At 40.9% G+C, this 25,078-nt stretch overlaps 3 protein-coding genes across 5 annotated transcripts in view; 1 reads left to right on the top strand and 2 right to left on the bottom strand.

Annotated features, from left to right (window-relative positions):
- Positions 1 to 3,436: 3,436 nt before the first annotated feature.
- On the bottom strand, positions 3,437 to 7,539 carry LOC126408068 (leucine-rich repeat-containing protein 10B). Its single transcript, XM_050073427.1, has one exon. It carries the CDS (start codon positions 6,687 to 6,689, stop codon positions 5,502 to 5,504), a length of 1,188 nt encoding a protein of 395 aa, XP_049929384.1. The 5' UTR covers positions 6,690 to 7,539; the 3' UTR covers positions 3,437 to 5,501.
- Positions 7,540 to 13,976: 6,437 nt separating this feature from the next.
- On the top strand, positions 13,977 to 23,718 carry fads2 (fatty acid desaturase 2). Its single transcript, XM_050073123.1, has 13 exons — positions 13,977 to 14,144; positions 14,726 to 15,003; positions 17,448 to 17,558; positions 17,902 to 18,099; positions 18,182 to 18,283; positions 18,357 to 18,482; positions 19,969 to 20,029; positions 20,104 to 20,180; positions 20,350 to 20,447; positions 20,708 to 20,804; positions 20,888 to 20,967; positions 22,954 to 23,079; positions 23,262 to 23,718. The coding sequence occupies exons 2-13, from the start codon at positions 14,794 to 14,796 to the stop codon at positions 23,311 to 23,313; spliced, it is 1,338 nt and encodes a 445-aa protein (XP_049929080.1). The 5' UTR covers positions 13,977 to 14,144; positions 14,726 to 14,793; the 3' UTR covers positions 23,314 to 23,718.
- An 84-nt stretch (positions 23,719 to 23,802) lies between these two features.
- Positions 23,803 to 25,078, bottom strand: part of eps8l2 (EPS8 like 2) — a 33,038-nt gene continuing 31,762 nt past the window's right edge. For all 3 annotated transcript variants that reach the window (XM_050073122.1, XM_050073121.1, XM_050073120.1), the window contains one exon: positions 23,803 to 24,667. In XM_050073122.1, the coding sequence (XP_049929079.1) occupies positions 24,590 to 24,667 (78 nt within the window). In that variant the 3' untranslated portion in view covers positions 23,803 to 24,589. The remainder of the gene's footprint in view (positions 24,668 to 25,078) is intronic.

The raw sequence follows: 25,078 nt of genomic DNA, 5'->3' as shown, positions 1-25,078 counted from the left end.
CGGAATGTTCATTTTACTACCATAAGCTGTCTCCAATGTGTTTCATGTTTGTGAAAAATCAAAAGTGTCCGTATATTTCTGATTCTGAAAAGACAAAAACAACTGCAAAGAGACACAAAACCACAAAAATATGCATGGCAACTACAAAGAGATGCCAAACAACAACAAAAATGAGCGAACAAAAAAAGAGGTGAAACCACCACAGTCTGTGTCTCGCTCCTGTGTAGTAGAGGTGGTGGGGCCTTAGCATGTCTGTGCCCGGGGGCCTTTTGTCTCATAATCCTCCTATGAATATTACATATCCTTATAATCATATCCTGCAAACCTTCATCACTCCCCCGTCTGTGTTGTGTTTACAATAGTCCTGTCAAAGAACGTCTCATTTTCATCTCTTTGTGCAGCCCTTTTTGTGCGAGCTGAAGAGCTGCCAGTCAGACAGTTGTGTGAAGTGAAGTGGTGTGAGAGCCAAAGAGGGAGTGAAGGAGATGATGCATTGTCTTTGACTGCCTCGCTCTCACTGACCTACAGAGAATGAGAGGAGTGTAAACTAATGAGCAAAATAATTATACTCAGAGTATGGCACCGATTCCCATCGACGTCTGCGCTGTGTCAAACTGTTTTGCCACCCACAGCTGTGGAGTGAGCTGCGGACCACAAAGCGAGAAGGAGGGTCAAGTTTCCGAATGCGTCACATTATGTGTCGTATACTGTGGCACCGTACTCTACACCTACTGTGTGACAGCTCTCAGAATCTGCAGTAGTTTTACACTGTCAACACAAGTCAAATAAACACAGGGTTTCTGTGTCAAAATAAGATATATAAAACCACAGAGTGACTGCAAAGAACTGTTGGTGTCAGCAAAGCACAGACACTAGATCATGTTTAATTAGCTGCTTTCACATCTTCCTGAGCAGTGACATCATGTTCTTTCTGAACATTTTAGCCATGCTAGTGGCTCTAGGGATAGCAGTTGTGGTCGTTGCAATACTTTGGTCCAAACTATAGACTGTGTAGTAAAGATGGACGACATGACAGCTCCCCCAAGAGTGAAGTGAAAACAGTTAGATGCCCCCTGGTGGCTGGCTGCAGTATAGGCCATAAAGCCCGCCCCCTACATGTTAGCAGATACGACATGGGCCAAACTAGAAAATTTAGGTAGCTTCATGTCAATTTTTCCCCCCCAAAGATGTTTTATTTTTCATTTGAGGTAACACTGGTGTATGTTCAACTGTTTTAATAAGTTATTTGGTGCTATAAAAAGGGGATGTGACATCATTATTGACAGATGTGTGTGCTCAGGATCAATAGTTTAGGCGGGAACTCCATACCGCAACTCTACTTCCTGATCCCTACTGTGCAGCCCCTGGTGCTCTCTCTCAAATGATGTCACCAGCACAAGAAAGCAGCGCCCTTTTTCGGGATATTTTGGCTTCGTCTTTGTACAATGGGAGGAAGTGAAGATGCATTGTCCATCTTTATATACAGTCATTGATCCAGGCTAAAATATCTCATCAACTATCGGATGTATTGCCATGAAATTTAGTTCAGATATTCAGATAACTTTGGAGGTCCTTTAATGTTTCCTCTAGCGCCATCATCAGGTTAATGATATTTCATCCAATACTTCAGTTTATGACCAAAAACCTGCAAAACTAGTGACCCTCTCATCAGCCTCACCTGTATTTTGTGTTTAGTGCTAATTAAAAAAAATTAGCATGCTAGTAAGTTAACAAGCAAGATGGTAAACATTATACCTGTTAAATATCAGCATGATAGCATTGCCACTGTGAGCATGTTGCACCACTGTGCCGCTGTTAGGGCTAAAACTAGCCATTATTTTCATCATCAATAATCTGCTTATCTGTTGTGACAATTAATCAATTAATTGTTTATTCTATAAAATGTCAAAAAAATGTGAAAAATGTCCAATCAACAGTGCAAAACCCAAATTTATTCTCATAAATAAAAAAAGAAAAGCAGCAAATTTTCACATTTAAGAAGCTGGAATCAGCAGATGTTTGATATTTGTGTTTGACAAACGAGTGATGAAAACATGATCAAATAGTTGGCTTTGAATTTTCTTTCATTTGACTAATCGATTGACCGATTAATTGTTGCAGCTATAGTCACTGTAAAGTCTTGTTCAAGTTAAAGTATCAAATACTTTCTGGTTCCAGCTCCTCCAGTGTGAGGGTTTGGTGCTTTTCTTTGTCTTTATGATAACTTAAGTATTTTGGTGTTTTTGTCAGACAAAACAAGACATTTGAAGATGTCACATTCGGCTCTGGGAATCTGAAATGAGCATTTATTTTTTGCTGTTTTCTGTTTTCTTTAATGGATAAAACATCAGTCAAGAAAACAGTTGACAGATTAAATGATAATGAAAATAATGATTGTTGTACCTATAGAAACATTGGCAACTATTTAAAGTTTTTTTTTTTTTTTTTTTTTTTTTAAATGGAATGGTTTCAGCTTTTGAAATGTCAAGATTTGCTGCTTTTTTTGTTTTTTTATGATCAAAACTCTGATAGATTTCAGTGTTAAACTGTTGGTCCAACAAGAAAAGCTCCTCTGGGAAACTATGATGGGCTTTTTTCATTTTTTTTAATATTCTATATCAATCAATCAATCAATCAATCAATCAAATAACCGAAGAAATAATCAGCAGATCAAGAGATAACAAGATTAATCAGTTGCAGTCCCAGACACAACAAAGATACCCAGACATATGCTTATGTAAAATCAATGATTTATATGTAAATAGGAGAATTCCTGCATTTAAAATATGAAATTTATGAAAAGCAATCATCAGTTTGAGTCTGTTCTCCAAATGTTTTCCTCTGCACAGACACAGGAGTGGAGACACGCTGCCACACGAGTACGAGCATAAATATTTCAGCGTTGGGATAAATATTTCACTCTTTCAATGAGATGTGAGAGAAAGATACGTGGAGGGAAAGAGGATTGAATTACATACGAGCCCCACATCAATAATGAGTGTAGAGATGAGAGGAGAACAAGGGTCGGGTCTGCTTCATGTAAGAGATGGAGGTAGAAAAGGTGCAGTCACTGACAAAAAGGAGTACACAAAGGTCATGACCTGAGAATCTCTGACCTGCGGACCTCCTGCTTGATATTTTTGTGAGTCCATTTCATGTTTGGAGCCTCCCTATGGACTTACCTTTTATGGTGAGGCACCCCAGCTATTCATTGCTCTAATCATCCAGCTCGTCTCCCTCTCTTTCTTGGCACTGACACTCACAGGAGTGCTTACACAACACTGACAGGGGCTGGGGGAGTTGTGTTTAACATGTCATAAATAAATCTAAATGTAATACACATATTTACATGCACACGCATGGTTTATAACAACAGCAATGAGCCAAGGTGCACTGGTAGGCACATAAAACAGACACTGACCATGATGAGTGGAAATACTACAGAGTGTCAGTGAAGTAAACACTAGCTGGTGCATTCACTGGCTCCCAATTAAGACACATTTTCCAGTAAGTGATAGACACTGACTCCATCAGCTGAAATAATATTTAATAAGGGAAGACACTCAGAAAACAACCCTAATGTAAAACAGCCGTACACTCTGCACACTCTCTCACACACACTTGAGTCCTGCTCTGGTTTGGTCATTTGCAGCTGATTGAGATGTCACAGGTGCTGTCAGTTCACAGTTTCTTAATGCCTCAATGCTCATTCAATTTCACAGTTAACAATATAGATTAGTAATTAGCAGCACAACTAGGGATGTCAGTTTCGGTTAATTTTGCTTTCAGTGACCCAACACCCATTAACAGGTAAATAACCGGTTAATTTTGGAGGGGTAAAAAAACACAATAGACATCAAACACAAGAGGGCTTCCCTTTTGGTCCGGCGCTGCATTGGCTCAGTGAGCTAATTAGCGCCACATTTCAAAGCACTATCTATTCAAAGGTAGTGAAATTTTAATGTTTTGTGATGTATATGTCTTGTTTATTTTATATTTTGTTGGCTTTGCTGACAGACAGCCGGCTGCCCACGTCGCGAAAACACAGTGCCCACTGGCCACCCTCTGGCCTTAGCTGCTCCTTAAACTGAGCAACTCACTTAAAGAGGCGACCTGAGGGGTAACCTGACGGTGGGCACAATGTTTCCACAGAAACACTGTTGGTTCGGGATGATGTTACAAACAGTAATTGCTGAATGAGCGGCGCCCTTAGCTTGCTCCCACCTAACCTGACTGGTGCCACGGGTGCATTAGGAGAGATGGATACAGCATTAAATTAGGAGTTGCTCAGTGGTGCATGAAGCCAAAATGATTCAACTGCTGCACAAAGAAATACACAGTTGATCTGGCAGAACTTCTGCACTGTGCGGCCCGTAGAGCAAGTGCACTATCGACTTAAGACAGCTGAGCTCTGCCAAGTGCAACTGAGTGGCTAACTTCTGACAGCCAAATGGCGAACTTATGGTTTAACACGCTGCTAACTTCAATGAGGACAAAATGAATTAATCTTGCAGCTCTTCTAGACTTTCCAAATGTTACTATCCTGATAATGAAACGACTCATTTCTCAGGGGTTGTGACGCCCCAAAAAAAGTATCTACTGATTTACAGACGTCTCTTTCGCCTTGCCAGTCTATATGAAGAAGTCTTTTTGGGCTGTAGGCCATCATGTGACTGACCCCGGAGATTGTGGTACCCCTGTTTGGCCACTATGAAAATTGGCTTCAAAGCCTGGCATACTTTCTGATGCCTGGCTGGTGCAGGGTGCAGAGCAGCCAAGGCTAGCTAGTGGAGACCGGCGGGTGGGTTAAAATGTTAACGCAGCTAGCTGGCTGTAACCATAGATTGATAATAATAACTGCATACTGGACCCCAAGATGGCGCCTATTCAGTCCAATGGAATGGCTCTCCTGGTATATATGCCAGGGGTTTACTTTGCCGTATGTGGCCCACTGAATATGTTTCTCTTCTGCCCACAAGCTTCTGCTCAGCTCATAAACTTTACATAGTGATGACAGATCACAGATATTTAAATTGCTTTTCTCGGCCTGAGGAAAGTTTAATAAATATAAAACCTCCATGGTTAAAAAATTCATAATAAAAATAAGTCATAATTGACTTGTTTACAGTTCGAGGTGTCCTGCCAGCAGTTTTACTCTTTTATAATGGTGTTCTGTTGAGAAAATATTTTTAGGCTGTAGGGGAATTTTTTGCTGCAATACTGCGAGTGGCCACTGGGAAAAAGTGAAAGCCAGGCTGAGCTGCTTTCCTGGAGGCCTGCTCCCACCAGACCCAGGTGGTGTGCAGTGCAGTAAACTGAACAGTAGCAAAATTAACCTACACACTGACATGCCTAACAGGTCAAAAATATTCTCAGCAGTAAATCAATTAACAGTTTCACCGCTGACATCCCTAAGCACAGCTAATTTGTGTCAGCTTCTTCTCTGTCATCCACCTCCACCTGCCTGCAGATCATCTGAGTCTGGATGTATGAGGGGTTATTCATGCCCCTTCATCTTGTCTCCCTGGGTCCTCCAGCTCCTCGTACTCATAGTCCATCTGAGCCCTCTCGTACTCCAGCTCATCGCCCTCATACTCAAACCCCTCTCCCTCACATATCAGCTCCTCCGTCTCATACTCAACAAGCTCCTCGTCATATTCAAGCTCAGCTCCGTCGTACTCGGTGATGGGCAGCTCCACACCCTCCTCCTCCTCCTTTGCCTCTTCCTCTTTAATGTCTCCTTCTTCTACAGTCACCGCCGCTTGTTTTGAGTTGGAGTTGCTGTTCTTTAGGATACCGTGAATAACGGGCTCCTCTCCTGCCAGAGCCAGCTCCTCCGCCTCTTGCTCTGCGGCCTTTCGTCGTCTCTCCTTCCTGGCCTCACGAGCCTCCAAGAACTCCGCTGCGCCTTCCCCAACCACGAGCACCTCCTCGCCCACTTTAGGCGGGGCTTCCACTGGATTGTGGTCGTAGGAGAAGAGGCGCAGGGCGTGGAGACGTTTCAGGCTGGGAAACTCTGAGATTTTGTTGCGATCCAGATCTAAAATCTCCAAACCCTCCATGCGTAGCAGGACTCTGGGGAAGGTTTCAAAGCGGTTCCCGTAGAGCCATAATCCCCTCAAAGCCTCCATACGCCAGAGGTCAGGGGGCAGCGTCTTCAGCCGGTTGTCCCCAATCTGCAGGGACTTGAGGTGAGGCAGGTCGTAGAGCTCCCGTGGAAACCTTTGAAAGTAGTTGCTCTCCACCCACAGGCAGCGCAGACTCTGCAGGTTCTTCACCTCGGGCGGGAGGGTCATGAGCCGGTTGCTGCCCAGGTAGAGGCGGGTGAGGTTAGTGAGCTGGAAGACAGCCGGTGGAACGTCTTCCATCTTGTTGAAGTCGAGGGCGAGGATTCGCAGGCCCTGCAGCTGGGAGATGCTGTCGGGCAGAGTGCGCAGGCTGTTCCCACAAACGTACAGCTTCTCCAGATGCAGCAGTCCACTCACACGCGAAGGCAACCGCTTAAATTTACGGTAGCTCAAGTCCAGCACGGGATCTCCACTCTCGAACAACTCCTCCACCCCTAGTGGAAGCTCTTCCTCCACCTCCACCTCTTCTTCTTTCTTCTTCTCTGTCATTTCTCCCTCCTCGCCATCCTTCGCCCCCTCCTCTTCCTCTTCTCCCTCTCCCTTCCTGGAGGAGTTACCCATGCTGTGGCCTGCGGCCCCTGACTCCTATGTGAGTCAGGACAGAGTCATTTGATGAGGCAGTGTCTGTGACAAGTTAACCCTCTGCCCGGGAGCTGCTGTTGTCTTGTTTATGAAGCCCCCGGCTGCAAACTGCATCACAGTCCGGGCCAATTAACACTCTTGCAGCCATGCCACAGCACTTTGTCAGGTGTCTCTTCGTCCCTTCATCTATAAAATATCTAATAAATATCTAACAAACTGTGGCGTAATAGTAATAGTAGTAGTAGTAGTAGTAATAGTAATAGTAATAGTAGTAGTAATAGTAGTAATAATAGTAATAGAGCTGCTGCTGGTGGCTGGGCTCAACAAAGTACAGCAGGATTTTGAGCTGATATTAAATTCTTGCAGTTCTTACCCTTTCCTTCTCCTTTTTAACTTCCTCCAGGCTTTCAGGAGAAAGATAAGGTGCAGCTTTGAGGTCACCTGTCCACGTGACGCGGTCTCTCTTTCAGAGCAGGGAAAAAGTGCCACTTTAGGACTCTAAATAGTCAGTTTAATGTCCCTCTTCCTGCCGGGTGTCGGTGGATAAGCCCACAGTGCCGTGCGCAGCTCTGTGACCTGGCCGGCGGCAAAGAAAAACAGTTAATGGAAGTCAGAGCACTAGTTAATGCAGCTGCTCCCCATTAGAGGCCGAGGTCTCCCGGAGTTTTAATCCGCGCCCGAGAAGGAAAATGCACATTTTGGGAAATTGCAGCGCTGAGTGAGTGACTGGGTCCGCTCCTGATGTTGGCCGCTGCTCTCCATCAGCGTGAGGGTTTACATTGAACTGCTGCCGCCCTCCTCCCTCCCTCTGTAACCGGAACAGGGGGCATTCACATCACATGGTCAGTGTGTGTGTGTGTGTTTGTGTGTGTGTGTGTGTGTTTGCGCGTGTACTAAAAGTAGTCTATCAAAAACAGAAAAAAAAAATTCTCCCCTATAACTCGTTTTTTAACACGTGAAGCACTTTCACATGTACACATAAATATATTTTATCCGTTTTGTTTTATGTTGTAGGTAAACCTTTTTTACACCTGTCCATATTGTCATATTGTCTACATCTTATTTCCAGTTGTGGGAGAAGTACTCAAATATTTTAATTAAGTAACAATACCACAGCACAGAAATACTCTGTTACAAGTAAAAGTCCTGCATCTAGAATGTTCTTTAAGTGAAAGTATCGGCACCAAAATATACTTAAGTGTAAAAAAAAGTAAATGTACTCATGCAGAATGGCCCATTTCAGAATAATGTAAATCATATTAATGTGTACATCTGTTTAAAGGTGGCACTATACACTACTGGGTAGCTTGTGAATTTCACCAATAAAGTCTTACATTTATTCATAACACGATCAATGTTATCTTCAGTGGTGGCTGCAGCAGCACGTCGGGACCTTGGGTCATCTTCAAGGCTCTCCCTACCCCTCTTGAATTCAGCTGCCCAATCTTGCACAGTTGATAAAGCTGGAGCATCGTCCCTTAATGTAGCAACAATGTCAGCATGAATGTCCTTGGGGGGGGGGGGGGGTATCTGCTTTTTCTGCAGATATTTGGTAACACCACAGAGCCAAATTTTGTCCGAACTGCTCTAGTGCTAATTTTCAAAGTCCTAAATTAGCTGTCAAATGTGGGTTTATCTAGAAGGAAACAAAGCAGTTAGTAATAGGAGAGATTGAATTTAATGCACGCCAAGTTTCATTGCTCTAGTCTTACTCCATCTTAGTCAGCCGATGAACTTTTCAGCCCACCCTTGTACATCAACTTAAGTGCTGCCTCAAAGTACAATTCTGGGGTACTCCATGAAGAAAATATTGAACTTCTAAATCTACTACATTTATTTAATAGTTATTAGTTACTTTGCAGATTTAAATATAGGCTACAGAGCATACTCTTCTAAAATATGATGCACTATTACGGATCATACACTGTAACTGTGAGTCAATTCAATGTCTGTATCTGAAAATCATAAAAAAGATCAAGAAAGTAATTCACTGACAATCAATACTTTTATTTTGATACTTTAAGTATATTTTGCTGGTGATACTTGCTTATACTGAAGTAACATTTTGAATGCAGGATTTCTGCTTGTAACATAGTATTTTTCTGTTGTTGTACTATTACTTGTAGTAAAGTTAAGGATCTGTATACTTGTTCCTCTGTAAATACATAATGACACAAAATGCATTGTAGTAAAAGACCAGTATGCATCGCATAGTCTCCTTGACCTCCAAAGAAGGTAGCTTTAGTGCTGGTTTGTATCAAACACCACAAACATTAGCTGCAGCAGGTTTTACAGACCAATTAAAAAGCTGTGATGACAGACTTCATGTGACTCTCTGCTTTGACGCAGAACAGACACAAAAATAACAATAATAACCTGTAAACTGCTGCCAGCCCTCACAGTGTTTACTGATGCATTAACTATAGGATAAGCTGTATATTTTAACATCTTTTTATATTCTTATTGTAATATTTTATACTCAGATTCTGTAAGTTTATTGGTATCAATTTGTGGAGTAAAAGTCTCACTGCATGCCAATAACCAAGTGAAAGTTTTACCATCCACTACAATGCAGTTGTGTGACTGAATGTGACAGGACTAAAATATATTCATACACTGTAGCTCAGAATAGCTGCAAAATTTGGATGAGCCCAGAGCAAGTTTTTAGTTAAAAGAGCAACAGCACTTCCAGCACATCCTAACTTTATCCAGGGGAGGAATATTCACATCATCGTCGAGTTCAAACTGTGTAAAAATACTCCATTAAAACTGTATACTCAGAGTGTCGCACAAGGGGTTCAGTGTAAATAAGTGCATTTACTCAAGTACAATTCTGAGGTACTTGTAATATACTTGGGGATTTCCATTTTACGCTTCAGTAGTTCAGAAGGACATATTGTACTTTTTACTCCACTGCATTAATTTGGCAGTTTTACAAACAAGTTATTTTGCAGATTAAGATTTTATAGACACAGTATATGATGTTTTATTATTGACCTTGACCACCTCAACCAGCTACAACAGAACAGAGTTGCTTACAAACTAGGCATAAGTTATATTCATCCAAAAATGCAGTAATACACATATGTAAATACTGCAACAATAATATAACACTGAGAGCAGCCATTCTGCTGACTAAGTGTGACTTAAGTAAAACTACTTCTGCAGAAGTTCAAGTACTTCAGTTCTACCCCTGAATGCAGGACTATTTACTGCAATGCAGTGTTTTTATCATTTGATTGTTGCTAATTTTTACTTCTGAATACTACCACCAACACTGTATAGCACTGGCAGCAACATGTCTGATCAAAGTATTAATTGAGAATAAACATCTCCTCTAAAATCATGAATGCATTCATGTGTTGATAGTATTATTTCTCCAGGTGGTGCGTAACTGAAACTAGTTTATGTACTGCTGTAGCAATGCATCATATATCCTGAGGTCCTCACATACTTTGAATGTAAAAACTTAATCTTAAAAAAGGTAACTCTAAACTTTCAGCCATGAGATAGATATAATGCAGTAAAAAGTACATGTCTGTTGAAATGCAGGAGAGGGAAAGTCTCTCAAATGTAAATACTCAAGAAAAGCTCCAAAACCTCATAAATGCAGTAAATATACTTATATACTTTATTGAATCCCTGACAATAGCAGACATGTTTTGTGATTGACAGCCTGTTTTGTCGGTTGTGATACTGAAGAAAAGCCTAGAAAAGCTGCTGGGGTCAGATGTGCAGCTCTTCTGTCAGCCTGATGAGCTGTGGCAGAAGAAGCGGACAAACAGGGAGACAGGCCGCACGCTGCTTGAGGATAATCCTGTCTGATATGCTGAGGACCAAAAGAGCTGATTTGCAAATTTCTGCATCGCATTCAAACGACCCTGAAATGACACAATGGACTGTAAGCAGCAGACAGACAGACAGAGACCCGGGGCGGTGAATGGATGTGACTGCTGAGGTGAATGTGTTGAATGCAGATGAGGCAGTTGCATGACCCAGCCGGCATGGGAAACATATGGAAGGACAACAGTAAAAAACTGGAACAAATGTAAACTTGACGGGTTATTTTTCACCAGCCAAAAGCAGATTATGAATAATGAAACATCACATTTGGGTTGTATTTAATAGTTGCATGTTATTTCTGGATGACGACACATGAAACACAAGACTGAAATGATACCTGCTGTTGCATCCCCGGGGTTAAATCAGGCCAAGGAAGGTGTCTGCTTAAAGGAACACATCTGCACCATCTGCTGGTGGAAGAGGGAACTGCAACACACCTATTTCATAACCATAAATACTTTTCCATTTCAAAATGACTGCTGACTGTGCTGGCTCTGTGTTTACTGATCACTATAGTCCTGTTGGAGGCAAACAGTATTTTAAGAAGATGGTAATTGCTTTGAGACAGAAAACATGTCAAGGCCCTGGCTGTGTCACCAGTTTGTGCTGCGGGTGTGGCGAGTCCCTCACTCTCCTGGGTTCCTGATCACATTCATTCAAATCACCTGCTCTCCTCTCCAGTCCTCACCAAATCGATGAGTCTGCCACTGGGGTATAGTCATGCTTTAGGTTGCTGTTGAATTGCGAATTCAACCCAGACTTTTGCTTGCATACCTTTTTTCCTGGATACTTACCTCGTGTTTTCCTGTGACATAGGATCACAGCCTCCCTGCCCGCCTGTTTGTTCCTCTGCCACACTCCCAGCCAGCCAAACCCCTCCAACCTAGTCTGCTTCCCGTGCCATCAACCCACTCTCATCAGCCTCAAAAAAACCCTCGATTTCTCCCTACTGCCACATTCATTACCCTGGCAATAAAACCCTCTTTTTTACCACTTTCTTCCTGAGTTTGTGTTCTGCGTTTGGGTTCACCTTGTTGATTGTAACAACAAATGCATTTAGGATTCTTATAAATATCTTTAAGGGCATGTTGTCCAAACATATGTGGTAAAATTGACCAATATTTGCCTTTTTCTTGCAAAGTTTATACAGATATTTAGCAATTAGATGTGTCAAAAATGTGGGGACCACAAAATGTACTATGTTTATTACAGTAACACTTATTTGCACATTTATCAACTACCTAGTTTCATGTTTTGTTGTCTTATAACATTTAATCAAAGAGATGAATTTAGATGTGTTTTCATCTTGACCGTGTTGGTCAATGTAAAAGGGGGAGAAAAAAGCCACATTAAATCTTCTCTGAACAAAAAAAGAGTAAATAAAAGTTTCAACTCTACATAGATAGATGGATAGATTTTCTGTACCAGGCTGTAAACATGTTTGTTTCTGCAGTACAGTTTGGCATTTTAACATAGGGGTCTATGATGATTGACTCACTTTTGGAGTTAGCGCCAAGTGGCCATTTAAGGAACTGCACCTTTGTCACTTCCACGTTGACTTCATTTTCAGCCCTAGAGGTTGCTGCTTGGATGTACTACAGTGCATGCATTTTGTGTGTCCAAGTGGTGTTGCTTTTACCCCAGCAGAACACAGCCCACAGGCTCATATTTAATTAATGTTAATGCTTTTATTACATCATATTTTCCAGATAGCCCACAATAAGCTTAAGTAAAGTGTTAATCATTTATGTAATGCTGTATAATTTATATAGAGGGTAGTGCCTTTCATTTATTGCATATTTGAAAAGTATACTGTATGACTGTACTTGCTTATGATAAATGATATGATATAGCAAGGAAAATATAAAAAAAAGGAACGGTCATAAAGACAGTGAAAGGGTTTGAGGTTGCAACCTTTGGTGTCAGTTCTACGGGAGTCAGTGGGGCGGGAACTGCAAATCTCACTATAACCCATCAAATCTTTGTTATTTCAACTTTGACCGAAGAATCCTTCCACTAGATTAAAAAACACACATTATGTGATGCTAACTAATTTTTTGTCATTGTCAACGATAATAAAGTCCCAATGTCCTCAAACGAGACGACAATTAAGTCCCAATGTCCTCAAACGAGACGATAATTAAGTCCCAGTGTCCTCAAACGAGACGACAATAAAGTCCCAATGTCCTCAAACGAGACGATAATTAGGTCCCAGTGTCTTAAAACAAGTACTTCCTAACTAACAGTGTCTTAGCTTGTTACTGTTACTTCTTACTAAAATTGGTGAAATTTGCTGCCAAATCAAACTACAAACATTATTACTCATAAATAAACAAGTGTCAACCATAAAATGTGATGTTTTGGACCTTGTCCACTTTTGTGTTGGGATTAACTGCAGACTGACTTGGCAGAGATGGCTGCCATCTTGTTTTTACATGGATTAGTAGATATTGTGCTCTTGCTACCACTAGACTGCACGAAGAAGTGTCCACGAATGAGGACAACAGGTCTGAGTTAAGTACAAAGAAGTATGAGGTCAAGTAAACCCAAAGTGTGATGTCCATATATGAGGACGCAGGGTCTCTGGAGGATATATATGCTTACACTGGCCTTAATCAGTGACAAGATGTGTTGTCCTAGTCACCCAATTGGGGTCAGTTTACATAAAAAGGGTATGTCATGCCTTCTTGGAATATGATAGAAAATTATATCCTCCTTAAATGGACAGGTGACATCTTCAATATTACACACATGTATCATTTTTGGGCTTTTTTTTTTTTAAATTTATGGCAAGAAAGCTAACAGAGGGAGGAAATTCACCCTTAATTCACCCTACTAAAATAACCATAACCAATACATATTTAATTTTGTACAATAATAATGCCCAGTTACACTGCTATAATATTCATATAACATACTGTATATAACATAATGGTGGATAATATTCATATAGCCTAACATACTGTATATAACATAATGGTGGCTAATATTCATATAACATATTGTATATAACATAATGGTGGCTAATATTCCTGTAACATACTGTATATAACATAATGGTGGCTAATATTCATATAGCCTAACATACTGTATATAACATAATGGTGGATAATATTCATATAGCCTAACATATTGTATATAACATAATGGTGGATAATATTCATATAACATATTGTATATAACATAATGGTGGATAATATTCATATAGCCTAACATACTGTATATAACATAATGGAGGCTAATATTCCTGTAACATGGTGGCTGGTGTGTGAGCGGCTGTTTCCGTGTGAGCGCACTGACTGTGAGTGGATGTGTGATATTCAGACGAGCTGCTTGTTGAGCCTATTGCACATCAGCCAGCGGTCCAGGATATACTGTACGCCGATTGGCCCAGAAACCCTCGAATGATCTGCTCGGAATTTGTACTGAATGAGTGGGTGAATGAGTCCGTGAACATATTAGACAAGACAAGAGGATGAATTTTGGGATGTTTACTATTGGAAATGACTGTGACCGGAGCGGGAGCAGATAAAATGAGCCGGTGTGTCAGTGTGACTGAAACCAAGGGAGAGTAGCCAAAATCTGGATACTGTAAGTGTGAAATATTTTTCATCTTTCCATGCAGCGGGCCTGCACAGCCCGCCAGCCGCTCTCTGCGATTACTGTCCAACTGATCAATACGCGGGTGATAAACGTTAATCGATAGGCAGTTTGTGGTTTCATGGGTCTGATTTGTGTCCTGTTTTTGCGCATCAGCTGCATTTTAGTGTGATGAAATGCGACTTATTGCATAAATGCGCTGCTATGGAAATGAACAGTCGCACAAAAACGCACCTACAGGCTAAATATAGATTATTTCCAGTGTTTCTATCATGCGGCATGTGTATCAAAGGTTAATGTTTATACAAACAAGTGATCCATATGTGAAAATGCGCCCTGCTTCACCAGCAGCCTCCTGTTAGTCGGATTTCATCATCAATTATTAGTGGGGATGTTGCTCTGCTCTTTGTCTGACTTCTCTTGTGTCACAATGAGTTGGGTGGTTAAAGCAAAGAGAGCAACAGGTTAAAACACTCTTCCTCTCATTGCTGCTCCCTCTGCACAATCTGTGACTGTACACTGCCAGACAGGGGCGTTAAACACTCCTTCTTCTTTCTGTCTGTAACATCCAGGTGTCAAACTTTGTGGCTGACTGGCCCTTTAGTGTGCAGGTGGACCCAGGCCAGAGACAGCAGTGAGGATGGGAGGTGGAGGCCAGCTGACGGAGCCAGGGGAGCAGGGCAGTGGGCGGGCTGGTGGTGTCTACACCTGGGAGGAGGTGCAGAGTCACTGCGACAGGAATGACCAGTGGCTGGTGATCGATCGGAAGGTTTACAACATCACACAGTGGGCTAAAAGGCACCCAGGAGGGATCCGGGTCATCAGCCACTATGCTGGAGAGGATGCCACGGTAACATGTTGTTTTAATCCCAGAAAGTTACAGTAACATTTCAGCAAACTTTTACTTAAGAAAAATGACAAAAGCATCAAAATATACTTAAAGTACCAAGTGTACTCATGCAGAATCATATCATATTAAATATTATTATAAAATGATTAATGTGTTCGTCATTTTAATGTTGCTGCTAAAGGTGGAGCTCATTTTAAAACCTTTATACATTGCTGGATAGTTTGATTATACATCATTATTTATTAGCTAATTTATATTTTGTATCAACAATCTAAGCCTAGTAAATCTGCAAAGTAACTAAAGCTGTCACATACATACTATAGTGAAGTAAAAAGAACAATGTTTGCTCCCAAAATGTAATGAAGCAGAAGAAGAAAGTAGTAGAAAATGGAAATACTCAAGTACAGTAGTACCTCAAAATTGTATTTAAGTACAGTATTTGAGTAAATGTACTTACTTTACAACCCTAAATGAAATTCCTGAGAATATAACTGAGTCTTGTTGGTGTGGTGTTCATAAATGTCAATGGTGGAATGTAACTAAGTACGTGTAACTGGCTTTTTACTCCACCATATATATTTGACAACTTTAGTCACTTTGCAGATTTGGATTATTTATACAAAATATAATTAACAGAAATCCAACATGCTGAGCTAATATAATCCAGCTGTTGTTAATTAGTGGTTTCCAGTCTCTTGGCTTGTGACTCATCACAAAAAAGGACAACAAACAAACAAACAGTGTTTAGTTGGATCCTCTTGTCACGTATTAGAGGTCTATGAGTTGTTAGCAGTTTCAGCTATAACTGTTTTCTTTCCGCATCTGTGTGCCGCCAATCATCTCCTGACCTCTCTTGTGACCTTCTGAGGGGCCTGACCTCTTGGCTGGGAACCAGTGCACTAAACTGCCTAATCAGTATATAAAGTAGTTAAGCTCCACCTCGAGCAGCTACAATATTGAAATGCTGCTTACACCTTGATGCATCAGTATTAACAATCTAAAACTGTCATATATAATAATATATCATTGACAGAAGCTATATTTCTGCAGAATGATTACTTTCACTTTTGATATGAGAACAATTTGCTGGCAACACTTAAGTATTTTCACTTGGGTATTTTTCTACAGCTTTTGAGACATGTAAAGCTGCAGACACATTCGGTGCCCACCATTAGTACAAGACAAACCCACCAATATGACAGCCATCTGAACCCTGCGACAACGTGATAGTGAATAAATGAGACCAAATGTAGCAATAATTCACTTTATAATTCATAATATATAAAGACCTGATTCACATTATAAGTAACGAGATGTAACCCTTCCCATTACCCTTATCCTAACCTTAATCGCCTTAGCTAATGCTAGCTAATCGCTAATGTAGCATTACCATAAGTAAAGACAATACCCTTACCTTAACCTTAATCTCCCCGTTTTTAATGTAATGCTACATAGATGGCTAATTGCTAACTTTGCAGTTTTGTTAGGAATACCACTTTTGAGCCAATTATGGGGCGAAGGGGGCCGACAATGGACTGAAGGGTAAGTGGCATATTTGCGAATCCTAGGATAGTGAAGGAATGACCTGCCCTAGCTCCCTATGACTTGCTTGTACTCGTTGTCTTCATTGGTTGGATTGGTTAGGTTAAGGCAAGAGCAGTTAGATTGGTTGGATTTAGGTTAAAATGCAGCGCCCTAAATGAGCACTATGGGGGCATGGGAACAAGGGGACCATGGGTAGAGTGTCAGGGTAGAATAAGAGGCAGAGTAGGGCATGGTAAGGTGGGCCATTCCTTTGCTATCCCAGGATTTTTCCCAGGAAATTCCCATGTAGGTGTGGTGGGTGAGTCATTTAGCTAGAGGGTGGTTCACGCAGCTGCTCTAGCTGCAGTTTTACCTACTCACAGTTTGTACCTTTCGCTGATCTGATGTGTTTGTTACTGTGTCTAACCAGGTCTCACTTGAGAAGAAGTCTCGTTCTGAATTCTCGCAAGTTGAGTTGTTGCAGAAAGACAAATACAAACAGGAGTGGACATACACTGATGTTGCACTTTTTTTTAAGATTATGTTTTGGGGATTTTTCCCTTTAATGACATGCAGCAAAGGGCCACAGGCTGGAATCAAACTGCTGCAAAGGTCTCAGCCTGTATGGGGCGCACACTTTACCTGGTGAGCTAGAGGTCGCCCCAATGGGTATAATTACATTGCAGCCTGTTTCATGGCTGCTGGTTGCAGCCCTGTCGCTCAATACTGGACCAATTTCAAAAACTGTTTTTCCCATTTCTCATTCAGACACAAAAACATGGGAGAATAGGGTTGAGGATGAAAAATATTGAAGTTTCCCTCTGACTAAACTGCCTGAGTGCTTCCTCCACCACTGATAAATGTAAGTACCTGTTTTATTTACTGAATCACTGACAGGATTTCTCATTTCCGTTTTCCAGGAGGCGTTCACCGCTTTTCATCCTGATTTAAAGTTTGTGCAAAAGTTTCTGAAGCCCCTGCTGATCGGAGAGCTGGCAGCGACAGAGCCCAGCCAGGACCGAGACAAAAACGTGAGATCCGTCTCGGATTCTTCAAATAAAAAAACACCTCATTATTCATGTAGCAGCTTTAGTGTCAGAGGGACAACATGGCCGGATGGACACCATGTACAGAAACACCTGAGGAAGAGGAGTAGGTCAAACCATTCACAGATCTGTTTTGTTATTCATGAGTCTGACAGTGTTCGGGCACATCTGAGATTCTGGACACTCGGGTTTCATCAGCTGTTAAATAACTCAAACTGCTTCTCTGTACTAAACCCCTGAAGCTGCACATCCTCAACTGCTATGAGAACTTACATTTCTCTCAACCACTCCAAAACTGGCAGATGTGTCTCTTCTTCTCTGCTCTCAGGCAACAATCATACAAGATTTCCACACTTTACGGGTGCAGGCGGAGAGGGAGGGTTTGTTTCAAGCTCGGCCTTTGTTCTTCTGCCTCCACCTGGGTCACATCCTGCTGCTGGAGGCCCTCGCCTGGCTCATCATCTGGGTCTGGGGAACCAGCTGGACGCTGACGTTTCTGATCTCCGTCATGCTGGCGACCGCTCAGGTGACTCAAACATCATTATCTCTTTGTCGAAATGTTGTTGATGAACTGTGAGTCAGTGCTTGTTGCTCTTCTTCGTCTGTAGTTGCAGGCTGGATGGCTGCAGCACGACTTTGGCCACCTGTCTGTCTTCAAGAAGTCCAGCTGGAATCACATATTGCACAAGTTTGCCATCGGCCATTTGAAGGTGATTGGTATTCTCAATCGTTTATTTGTCTCCTGAAGATTTTACACAGATGTTTAAGAGATTGTTTTCTCAGGGAGCGTCTGCCAACTGGTGGAATCACCGGCATTTCCAGCATCACGCTAAACCCAACATCTTCAGTAAGGACCCTGATGTCAACATGTTGCACATCTTTGTAGTTGGAACCACTCAACCAGTGGAGGCAAGTTACAAATATGTCTGATGTCTTAAAAAGCTCTTAAAGGGGCACTTCGCCCCAAAATGAAAAATGCAAATTTTCCTCTTACCTGTAGTGCTTTTTATCAGTCTAGATTGTTTTGGTGTGAGCTGCTGAGTGTTGGCGATATCAGCTGTAGAGATGTCTGCCTTCTCTCTAATATAATGGAACTAGATGGCACTCAGCTTGTGGTGCTCAAAGCGCCAAAAAAATACATTTGAAAAACCCAACAGCAATGTCTCTTTACAGACATCATGACCCGGTTACTCGAGATAATCCACAGACCTTGTTGTGAGCAGTTTCATGTAGGATCTATTTTCTTTCTACTGAACTACATCCACCAACCGTATCACCATGCAGAAGGAAACATCTACACATGAACGAGAGGCTTGTGTGAGGCTTTCACGTCGGCATGGTATGCAGCTGGGTGCCGTCAGTGTGTAACAGTGCCTGACAGCATTGGGGGAAATGCGGCCAGACAACAATGTAAGTTAAGCCGGCAAAAAGTCCGAGTAGGGCTGGCAGGAGGAGTGGTGGATCGGTCCAACAATCAACTTTCACCCAGGAGGCTGGTGTTCACTTCCCACATGAATGTAAAGCCAACCCTGTTATATTTTTCTAACCCTAACCACGTGCACGTATTGGCTAAATGTAACCATGTGCCTTTGTTGTTGAAGAAAAAAAGGTATATTTGGAGTGTTGCACTGACTTAGAACATTTTTTTAAAGATGCTGTTTGCAAATTGTACATTTCCTGTGAAAACTGAAGTGTATTTTGAAAAGACACAATGCATGTAACAGGCTGAAGTTGACATGGCATCCCAGAACGTCAACAACAGACGCATCCAGGGTGCCTTGCACGTCATGTGTCGACGTAGAAAGTCCATGACCGAGTGGCAATACGTGACAAGGTCGGGGTGAGAATATGTTGCATGTAGAGTGAAATAAAGCATCTCTTAACTGCAATAAGGCCTGACTACTGGAACTGCTCTCTGTTAAGGCAAACCCAGAGTTCTGACAGGATTCTCCACAGTGATTTGACCTATCCAAACACCACCAAACACACTCACTCCTTTTCAAACTCAATGGTGCTAGATGAACTAGGTAAGGATGCACATGTCTGTCTGTGCACAGATACGGTTACAGGTGTAGGCCCTACATGAAACTGCTCACAACAAGGTCTGTGAATTATCTTGAGTAACCGGGTCATGATTTCTGGAAAGAGACATCGCTGTTGAGTTTTTAAAATGTATTTTTTGGCACTTTGAGCACCACAAGCCGAGTGCCATCTAGTTCCATTATATTCAAGAGAGGGCAGACATCTCTATGGCCAATATCTCCAGACTTGTCAACTCACACCAAAACAATCTGGGTTAATAAATAGTTTGACAGCACTACAGGTAAGAGTAAAAATATGTAGTATTTAATATTTCACCAGTTGTTCACTCTAACTCTGTTTTCCTCTGTTACAGTACGGCATAAAGAAGATTAAATATATGCCCTATCATCACCAACACCAGTACTTCTTTCTTGGTAAGTGTCTTCGAGTCATTTTAAAAAGTGAAACTATAAAACTTCACTGGAATAATTGTCTTTTTCTCTCATAGTTGGACCACCGCTGCTCATTCCAGTCTACTTCCACATTCAGATAATACGCACCATGATTTCCCGCCATGACTGGGTGGTAAGATGCTGTCTTCTGTGTCGTACAGTGCTGTTTATATGAAGACTCTCTATTTCTAGGATATGTCAGGTTACATGTGGGCTATGTAAAGATAAGAGATGAGTGTCAGAGATTCATGACTCTGGTTTATTACAAAGATCGATCATATTAACCTCCCTGTCTTGTAAAGGATCTGGCTTGGTCCATGTCTTACTACCTGCGCTACCTGTGCTGTTACATTCCCATGTATGGCCTGCTTGGCTCAGTGTTGCTCATCAGCTTTGTCAGGTAACCATCACAACCCTAACATACATGTACCATAATAGTATACTGCCATCAAACACTCATTGTCACTAAAACTTACAGTAAAGAGCTGGATAGCAAAAACAGACTAAGTTATAATGGATCATCTAATATAAATAATAATATAAATAAATGATGCATTAACTTAAATAAACTCATTAGTTTCAACTTACAAACCCTTTATAAGACTTCATAAACACCTTGATTGCATGTTGTGACTGTTGTTGTGTTTTAATGAATGACAGGTTTTTGGAGAGTCATTGGTTTGTGTGGGTGACTCAGATGAATCATCTACCAATGGACATCGACCACGAGAAGCACCGGGACTGGCTGTCCATGCAGGTACCCGGTTTGTTCGGAAACACTTCAACAGCCTGTTGAAGGTGCTGCTGATGTATTCACTTTTGTCTCGTCTTCCTCTTTAGCTACAAGCCACCTGTAACATCAAACAATCCCCCTTCAATGACTGGTTCAGTGGACACCTCAACTTTCAAATCGAACACCAGTAAGTCAGTGATTGAGTCTAAGGAGAGCCTGCATTCACCAGTTTAAAGTTTTAAGGGAAAACAGACACTAAGCTCCTAAGAATAAATCAGAAACAATAATTCTGTAGACACAAAATGATTAACGGTCTATCAAACATCTCTGAACGCTCCTGCAGCACACAGAAATCATCATTAAACTACAATTTAACCCTTTAGTAAGCAGTGGTCAGCCATTACAAAGTCAAACTGTGCAGCCAAACACTTCTCCAACCTACTAAACTTCATTTTAAATTCCAGTGGAATACACAACGTTTTCAAAGAAACGGTCTGACCTTTGGAGAAACGTGTACAAAATTATTTTATTGTATAAAATATAAATAAATTGTTTTACAGTATAAAAATTAGTTTAAGTTAGTTAAAGACCCTTAAAACTTGGTTTCAAATAAACCTAAGTACACAAGAATTTCATGACTAAATAACATTAAAAATTAACGTTTTTTGGAGAAAAGCTTGTTAGCTGACTCAGCTAATCTTCAGAAGGAAAAAAACAGAAAGTCTGGTAGAAAAACAAATATAAAACAGATAGTTCTCACTTTGGCAGACAACAGTGTCTTCATGTCGGACACTTTTACTCAAAGTAAGAAGCTAACTATTTATTTTTAGAGCTTTTAAAAGGGAAACGGGATGTTAAAACTGTATGTCAAGGGGTGACATTTCAGAACCTTGAGTGCATTTGAAAACTACAAAACACTACATGTATTGTGGAGTGGTACTGTATTTGATGAAATTAAGTCAACATCAGTGAGTTTTATTTCTTGTGAATTTACTGTGAATGAAAGTGAAATTATTAAATTGTCATTTCTGGGTGAACTGCAGCTGCATTGTCCAGCTAGCAGTGTATTGATTTGCACTCAGAGTAAATAAATAGTCTATTAAAGTTCCCCTCTCCTGCATTTTTCTGTCTTTATAAAACAGAAGAGTAACAAGTACAAACGTTTCCTCGGTGTGCAGTATCATTTACAGAAGAGGAAACATACAGCTAATGTGAACGTCAAACTTTTTATTGAGTGTGACCTCCAGTTGGGCATTGCAGAGTTTGCTGTTTTAACCCGTTCAGATCCCCCATCCATTCCAATGGACATAACTTTTCTAGGATGTCTAGATCTATGATTACTGTTGTCTGCCTCCACCCAAATGCACAGACTTATTTAATGGGATAGCTATAATCCAATCACAGTGTTCCACACCATCTAAAGTGGACTACAGTAGAGCCACACTCCCTTTTTTAATAAGCCCAAGGCACATTTCAGTCCTTTAATCTTATTGTTGAAATACATAATTTGTGTTTAAACTGTGTTTTAACTAAACATGAGATGTTATATTACTTATACATGTCAAAATATCATATGAAAGATTCATGGCTTGTACTCAAAACAGTGAATCTGAGTGTCGCCGTTGATTTTCTAATGATACAATCAGCTTATAATGCATATTTATTAGGTATATGTACATTGAATATTATTCTCAAAAGGTTTTCAACATACTGTTTTCTGGAGATACTTAAGAAATTGAGGATATTTCGAGTCAGGATGACAAATACAATACAAAATAGATTTACAATGTGTTTTAAATAATCACTTTATTCAATAATATGAGTTAACCATTCGTAAAAAGAATAATATTAAAACCATGTTTTTTGTTATAAAAAGGTCTGATAAGACTATTTACTGTCATTTTTAGTATTAGGTGATTTCTGGGTTAAGATTCTTTGTCCGTTGGAAAGAAATCCACCTGTACAATATATATTTTGTTTTTGTGTTTTAACATATTTGGGTTCTGAATGTGTTAAATGTGTTAAACAAGGGTGAACACAGCCATGTTTCACTACACTGAACAGTACTGTATAAATCTTTATTATTATTCATGTTAATTTAAACCCCACTTGTCGAGACATGCTGGATGCTGTGATGCCTGATTGACGCCTTCTGTTCCTTTTGTCTCTGAAGTTTGTTTCCCACAATGCCGCGCCACAACTACCACCTGGTGGCCCCGCTGGTCCGTGCACTGTGTGAGAAACATGGGATTCCGTACCAGGTGAAAACACTGTGGCGAGGCATCACTGATGTTTTCATGTAAGTGTATTATTCTGTTATTTACTGTCAGGATGAGACACGTTGAGGTTGTACAAAGCAATAACAAAAACATGGTTTTAAGTCTGAAAAGGCCACAAAAGGAGTGTGTGTACAGAAGTCCTGAACAAAGGTCTGAACTGAAAGAGCAGCTCACAGAATAATGTTCTCATTTTCTTTTTCAGCTCATTGAAGAACTCAGGTGACCTCTGGCTCGACGCATATCTCCATAAATGACCAGTTTTATTCTCGACACGACAAGGAGTGATGTTGTTTCTCCTCTTCTGCATCATAAACTGATTGTATCTGTTTGGTTTTTTAATTCAGTTGATAGTGTGGGAATGATCTTTTCTTAGCTCCGGTGTTATAGTTCAGTCTTTTTTAGATTCTGTGCCGGGTTTTTAGTGCTCACAGGATTTCTCTGGTTGCCTTACAGTGTCTTGAACAACTGTAGTATGGTGTTGTAGATGCAGCTGTGAAACTGATGTGAGGTATTTAAAGTGATGTTTTTTCATTATCTATCATGAACAATAAAATATGACAAATCCTGTATAACTGAGTATTAGTTATAGTTAATTTAACTTCTTTACTTGCAACTCTTGTTCTGCTCTGCTTCTGTTTAAATAAAGGAACTGTATTGACTGTTTGGTTTTATTAACACACTGATGAACACAAGAATTACCTGCAAAAAACTGATAGCAAATATTTACCAAGTTTATTTTGATTATATATTTTTAAACAGTGTCCCATAATATTTACAACCCTCTTGAATGTCATCTAAATCTAATATTCATATCATAACATACTCTGACATATTCCTTATTATTCCTGTGTGTCTGCAGTTTACTCTGCAAAATGTCATGCTGCATAAAAACACATTAATGACAGCATCTCACTGACAATAACTTCATGCAGGATTATTTACAGTTTCTCTTGCCACAGTATTTATAATAATACCTAATGCTGATCTGCAGCCACCGACCAGGATGACGAGGCTGCTTTGATGTACACAGAGCATGATGAATTATTTATTATAACTGTAAACAGCAATATGAAAATAATTGGCTATATATCATAAAATGTGTCAAACATTCTGGCACAGATTTAGATATGTGACAGCTACGATCTATTTAAGCCATTCAGTAAACAGCTGCAATATTGACAATGTGCATTAAAACACTGACCACACTGCTCGTACAAATACTGTATGTACGTTACATGCATGTTGTGCTCCCACACACTCCCACACACGCTCACACACACACAAAACTGTACATATATTTATATGTTCCTCTGTTCATACGGGTACGACAACAAAATTTACTGAAAACAAAAGCAACATAATTAGATACGAAAACACTGGAATACATACACATTGGGTGATACAAAATAAATATACAATTAAAAATGCATACAACATTTCAGTATGTGCTACTGTAGGTCAAAACTAACAGTAGAAGCTGCTGCAGTCACAGAGTGAAAGCGCCTGGATGGGTCGTGTTGGTCGGCAGGTTCAGTCTTTGCTGCCGGAGTCGATCCTCCTCTGCCGCTGCTTCATGACCTCCTGCAGCTCTGAGTCTCCCCTGGTCTTCTGCGAAGGAAACACAATAAAATCCATCTTTATAATCTTTTTCTCTCTTTCAAATTCTCCTGTTACAAAGAGAGGCCGAGGGTTTGAGAGCGACAGGGGTTGCGAGCAGGAAAAGAAGCCCATCTAGAGCTTTTCATTGACTGTACTGTTAAGACAGAAATCTGCAAAAGCACTGGCAACAGATGTTTCGTATCATAGGGCTCTAGTTTCCCGGCGCAGCGCAGGCGGCGCAGGGTGGCGAACCCCGTGCAGAGCTAGTTTCGAGCAGCGCAACCCGAGGCGCGCTCAGTTTGGTAGTTTGGCAGACCGAGGTGCGCTGAGATGGGTGTGGCGGCGCAGCAGGGGGAGGTATCGACAGATCCAGCTTGGCGCAGTGACAGTTTCGTGCCAAAAGGCTTCGCCGAAGGTGCG

This window comes from Epinephelus moara, chromosome 20, assembly GCF_006386435.1.
Source record: "Epinephelus moara isolate mb chromosome 20, YSFRI_EMoa_1.0, whole genome shotgun sequence".
Taxonomy (NCBI): Eukaryota; Metazoa; Chordata; class Actinopteri; order Perciformes; family Serranidae; genus Epinephelus; species Epinephelus moara.
This window is presented reverse-complemented; position numbering and strand designations above follow the sequence as displayed.